Below are 6,067 nucleotides of genomic sequence, written 5' to 3' on the forward strand. Positions count from 1 at the left end.
TGCTCTTCCTGAATTCATAATGACCCACCGGAGGAGAGTTGCTTCAGCAAAACCTGGAAAGGATCAAACCTTTATTTCTTTTGCCCACGTTCCTCCGCCGCGTGCAGGACAGACACGCATCGAAGCCTCAAATTTCCCATCAGAAATGCCCGCTTTTTAAATCGCTTAAGCGATGATTCTTCTCTCTTGCGGCAGCACGAAAAGCTCGTAATCTGCAGCTTTTCCCATCCCCACCGCTGAAGTTTCGGTCTTCAAAGCTTTAGGGAAAATATGATGGTGAGCAGCGAGGACAATAAAAAGATGTTGGCAGTGACTTAAAAAGTCCATTTCAATTTTATTCAATCTTGCTCGGGTTTTATCCACTGGAAAACAAAAACTGACCGGTACAAAAAGTTGGTATCAAAGATATGGGACGCCCCTCCCAGCCACCCACCCCAATTTAGCAGTTTAATAAACCTCACTGATACCCAATATGTCCTTCTCTCAACCTGGACTAAATTGTAAGATATTATCCAGGTGACAATTTGCTTTTTATGGAGCAAATCTGGAATATCCAAGCTCGACAACTTTTAAGACCTGTGGACTTCAACTCCCAGAATTTCTCAGCCAGCATTCTGGGAGTTGAAGTCCACAAGTCTTAAAAGTTGCCAAAATTGGAAATCCCTGCCCTAACCTTTCACAGTTACAGTCCATTTTTGCTGCTATACCCCAGAGCAAATATTTCACACGTCATGTCCTTTCAGAGGATTTGTCTGCATTCAAAAACAAGCTCCCTTCAGATCCTCCATCAGGCGCCTAAAAAGAATACCCAAATACACAGAAAATGGAGAATCCAGCCCAAAAAAGTGTTAAAAACACCGTAGCAATTTTGGGGTCTTGACTTGACAGTGCTCAGGAATCCTTCCACGGTTTTGGGGAGAGATGATCAGAGACCCACTAACTTTTGCAAAGCATGCTGTGGTACACTTTCGCAAAGCCAGGCACAAAGAGCCGAAGTCCCGATAAAAAGCTGGGCCATCAAGCTGAATATATATATAAACCTGTGTCTTATTTTACCCCACATGGAAACGGCTTGTCTGGACGTCTTTTAACCAGAGACAAAAGTTTGAAATTTTTTCAAATTCTGGCCTGGCCTTTGGGCCTAGGTGGCGGTGAGGCAGGCATTTTGCAAGTGTCAAACGTGTGGTGTGGTGTGGTGCAGTAGCATCGGGCATAATCACAATAATAATAGTAAAAAAAGAAGGGTTTAAAAACGAACGCAAAAAGAAGAATGAAAGGGGGAAAAAAAAATATGTCCCGGTTTTGCCTCTTCGTTGGACAAGTCCAAAGGGAAAGTAGAAACGCATCAGAGAGGCAGAGATACCGGATGATAGGCGGATACGTGATGTTCGCCACTGAAATCAAACCAATTCGAAGTCACCCCGTTCACACAGGAACCCGGTAGTTGCAGTGATTACACTCCGACTCGCTCAGAGGCAGGGGGGTGCTGGGTTTACGTCCAAGATCCTTTTCGGCACACGACGCCTGGGGCCTCTCCTTGAAGAAGTCGGAGATGTAGCGGACCTGTGAAAAAGGCAGCTCCGATGAGAAGAGGCCAAAGACGGCCAGTTTGATTTAGTGGTGAAGGCACCAGGCTAGAAACTGGGAGGATGTGAGTTCTAGTTCCACCTCAGGCATAAAAAAGCTGTCTGGGGGTGACTTTGAGCCAATCACCAGGAAACAGTGAGTTCTAGTTCTGCTTAGCTATGAAAGCCGGCTGGGTGACTTTGGGCCAATCAACCAGGAACATCGAGTTCTAGTTCTGCTGTAGCTATAAAAGCCAGCTGGGTGACTTTTGGGTCAAACACCAGGAGACGGTGAGTTCTAGTTCTTCTTAGCTATGAAAGCCGGCTGGGTGACTTTGGGCCAATCACCAGGAACATTGAGTTCTAGTTCTGCTGTAGCCCTAAAAGCCAGCTGGGTGACTTTTGGGTCAAACACCAGGAGACGGTGAGTTCTAGTTCTGCCTTAGGCTTGAATGCCAGCTGAGTGACTTTGGGCCAACCACCAAGAGGTTGGGAGTTCTAGTCTTGCCTTAGGCATATAAGCCAGTTGCGTCACCAATCACCAGGAACATTGAGTTGTAGTTCTGCTGTAGCCATAAAAGCTGGCTGGGTGACCTTTGAGTCAAACACCAGGAATCAGAGAGTTCTAGTTCTGCTTAGCTATGAAAGTCGGCTGGGTGACTTTGGGCCAATCACCAGGAACATTGAGTTCTAGTTCTGTTGTAGCCATAAAAGCCAGCTGGGTGACTTTTGATTCAAATACCAGGAGACAGTGAGTTCTAGTTCTGCCTTAGGCTTGAGTGCCAGCTGAGTGACTTTGGGCCAATCACCAAGAGGTTGGGAGTTCTAGTCCCGCCTTAGGCATGAAAGCCAGTTGCGTGACTTTGGACCAATCACCAGGAGATGGGAGTTCTAGTCCAGCCTTAGGTATGAAAGCTGCCTTGGGTGACTTTGAGCCAATCGGTGAGTTCTAATCCCGTATTAGGCATGAAAGTTGGCTGGGTGACTTTGGACCATTCACCAGGAGATGGGAATTCTAGTCCAGACTTAGGTATGAAAGCTGCCTTGGCTGACTTTGAACCGATCACCAGACACGGCGAGTTCTAGTCTTGCCTTAGGCATAAAAATTGGCTGGGTGACTTTGGGCCAATCACCAGGAGATGGCGAGTTCTAGTCCCGCCTTAGGCATGAAAGCCAGCTGAGTGACTTTGGGCCAATCTGTCCATCGCTTACCGTAAGGATAGCAATGAGCGCCCCCTGCAGGAGGCCAACCAGCACGTCGCTCCAATGGTGCTTGTAGTCTGACACCCGGCTGTAGCCCACGTAGATGGCGAAGCAGAGGAGAAAGAACTGGATAGTCGGGCGCAGCAGCCGAGCCCATCGGCCAACCAGGCGGGCCTGGACGTAAAGCTAGAATCCAAGAGAAAGGAGGGGGCTTGAGAGATGGCCGCCAGAGGACGATGGCTTTGGAAGAGAAGGTCTTCCTCTGTGCCCCACGGCTGAACCTGATGCCCAAACTGAATTCCACCCACGCTTGGAATCCTAAATGAGCCCCACGGCTGGGTTTGCCCAATGAGGTCACCGGGAATAAGGGGGCATATAAGGGAAGGGAAGGGGAAAGGGGAAGAGAAAGGGGAAGGGGAAGGAAGGGGAAAGGGAAAGGGGAAAGAGGGGGAAAGGAAAGGAAGGAAATGGGAGGGAGAGAGAAAGGAAGGAAAGAAAGAAAGAAAGAAAGGAAGGAAGGAAGGAAGGAAGGAAGGAAGGAAGGAAGGAAGGAAGGAAGGAAGGAAGGAAGGGGAGGGAGGGAGGAAGGAAGGAAGGAAGGAAGGAAAAAATGAGGGAGGAAGAGATGGAGAAAGGGAGAAAGGAAAGAGGGAGGAAGGAGGGAGGAAGGAAGGAGGGACAGAAGAAGGAAGGAGAGAGGGATGGAGAGAGGGAGGNGGAGAGAGGGAGGAGGGAAAGAGGGAGGAAATGGGAGGGAGAGAGGGAGAAACGGAGGGAGGGAGGAAGGAAGGAAATGGGAGGGAGAGAGAAAGGAAGGAAGGAAAGAAAGAAAGAAAGAAAGAAAGAAAGGGGAGGGAGGGAGGGAGGAAGGAAGGAAAGAAAAAAAATGAAGGAGGGAGGAAGAGACGGAGAGTGGGAGAAAGGAGGGAGGGAGGGAGGAAGGAGGGACAGAAGAAGGAAGGAGAGAGGGAGGGAGGAGGGAGGGAGGAAGGAAGGAAGGAAGGAAATGGGAGGGAGAGAGGGAGGAACGGAGGGAAAGAGGAAAGAAGGAAATGGGAGGGAGAGAGAAAGGAAGGAAGGAAAGAAAGAAAGAAAGAAAGAAAGAAAGAAAGGGGAGGGAGGGAGGAAGGAAGGAAGGAAAGAAAAAAATGAAAGAGGGAGGAAGAGACAGAGTGGGAGAAGGAGGGAGGGAGGAAGGAGGGAGGGAGGAAGGAAGGAGGGACAGAAGACAGGAAGGAGAGAGGGATGGAGAGAGGGAGGAAGGAGGGAGGGAGGAAGGAAGCAAATAAACAAAGTACACAAAGGAAAAATATAGTACAAACATTAGTAAATAAAGGAAGTGTGCAAACAAACAAACAAACAAACAAACAAAGGGAGCAAATAAAAGTGATCAGGTAATGCCGGTGTACAAATAAAGTAATAAGTAAAACACGCAAATGTATAAAAGGCAGCAAATAACTAAAGGCAGCAGACACATAAATAAAGGCAGCAAATAAAATTAAGTTAGCAAATAAAGAAAGCATGCAAATAAATGCAAAATAAATAAACGATGCCAATCAATAAAGGAAGGATGGAAATAAATAAATAAATGAATGAATGGAACAAATAAAGCTAGCAAATAAACAAAGGAAGGGAGTGCACCAATAAACAACCATGCAACATTTCTGCCCCCACCTCCCCCAATTTGGAAGCTCATCAAAATTATAGCCCCCCCCCAGTCACCAAGGCAGCCGCTGAGGGGTCCCAATTTAGCTAATCCTGGTTCGGTGGGTTGTGGGAACGCAGCCACGATTGGCACCCCTCTCAGTACTTTTTTAACTGACTACGACAGGGGTAGGCAACCTTGGCTCTTTTATGACTCGTGGACTTCAACTCCCAGAATTCCTGAGCCAGCAGGGCTCAGCATGGAAACCTCTCCCTTTTCCCTCAGCGTGGCTGGCTCAGGAATTCTGGGAGTTGAAGTCCACCTGTCTTCAAGTGGCTAAGGTCGAGAAACATTGCTCGCAATCACTTCCTCCCTGGTCCTTGGAAATGCAAACAAACCTGCGTCTAATGGCATCCATCCAGCGTTGACCCCTCCCCCCTTCCAGAGAATTCTTTGAACCCCGCGATTCACTCCCTCACTCACCGCTAAAAACATCATGCAGTACATCCCAAAGGAAGAGTGTCCAGAATAGAATGACAATCTAGAAAGAGAAGAAAAAAAGAAATATATATATATTTGTTAAGTCAAATTTTGCCCCATTTTACGACCTTCCTTGCCGCGGTTGTTAAGTGTATCGCTGCAATTGTTAGGTTGCGAAGACGGTCGTTAAGCGGATCTGGCTTCTCCGTCGATTTTGCTTGTCAGAAGGCCGTCGCAAAAGGGGATTACATGACCCCCCGAGACATTGCAACTGTCATAGGTACATGCCAGTTGCCAAGCCTCCAAATTTTGATCACGTGACCCTGGGGAGGCTGTGACGGTCGTTAAATGTGAAAAAATGGTCTTAAGTCCATTTTTTCAGTGCCGTTTTCACTTGGAATGGTCACTAAATGAACTGTTTGTAAGTTGAAGACTTACCTGTATATATATATATGGATGGTTGGCTAATACTTTCTCCCTTCCAAAATTCTTAAACAGGAGAACTCATGGTGGAAAGTTGTTCCTGTTTCAGATCCAACACGGCTTCAGCTTTTGTCTTTTTTTTAAGAAAAGTTCTTAACTGGAAAAGGAGCTACTGGACAACTATGTTATAAGGAGTCCTTGACTTACGACGGACTTGACTAGACCTTGACTAGCAACGGATGGAAACTAACCAAAGAGAGAAGCAACCTAGAACTAAGGAGAAACTTCCTGACAGTTAGAACAATTAACCAGTGGAACAACCTGCCTCCAGAAGCGGTGAATGCTCCAACACTGGAAGTTTTTAAGAAGAGACCGGACAGCCATCAACTGGTATAGGGTTTCCTGCCTGAGCAGGGGGTTGGACTAGATGACCTCCAAGGTCCCTTCCAACTTTATTATTATTATTTAAGAACTTTGAAATTATGATCTGGGTTCCTGCCTCTCCTCCCGCCTCTTGGGGTGGGGAACGCAATCTTGCGTACAAAACAGGTGGCCCCAACCATTTTACACGCAGTCCTCGATTTACGACCGTTTGTTAGGTCACCGCTGGAAAAAAGTGACTTACGATCAGTCCTTGCACTTACAGCCGCTGCCGTCATGTGATCAAAATTTGGGAGCTTGGCCACCTGACATTGGTGGCTACGTCCCACGGTCACGTGATCATGAGCGGCGGTTTTCCCAGGCAACTTCC

The 6,067-nt window shown here is 47.4% G+C and overlaps 1 protein-coding gene across 1 annotated transcript in view; it reads right to left on the minus strand.

Annotated features, from left to right (window-relative positions):
* Positions 1-645: 645 nt before the first annotated feature.
* Positions 646-6,067, minus strand: part of PLPP2 (phospholipid phosphatase 2) — a 44,042-nt gene continuing 38,620 nt past the window's right edge. Inside the window, exons 3-5 of the mRNA XM_015824639.1 lie at positions 4,897-4,954; positions 2,778-2,954; positions 646-1,563 (exon numbers count right to left, since the gene is read on the minus strand). Of these exons, the coding sequence (XP_015680125.1) occupies positions 1,426-1,563; positions 2,778-2,954; positions 4,897-4,954 (373 nt within the window). The 3' untranslated portion in view covers positions 646-1,425. The remainder of the gene's footprint in view (positions 1,564-2,777; positions 2,955-4,896; positions 4,955-6,067) is intronic.

This window comes from Protobothrops mucrosquamatus, unplaced genomic scaffold (assembly GCF_001527695.2).
Source record: "Protobothrops mucrosquamatus isolate PMUCROS unplaced genomic scaffold, P.Mucros_1.0 scaffold2302, whole genome shotgun sequence".
Taxonomy (NCBI): domain Eukaryota; kingdom Metazoa; phylum Chordata; class Lepidosauria; order Squamata; family Viperidae; genus Protobothrops; species Protobothrops mucrosquamatus.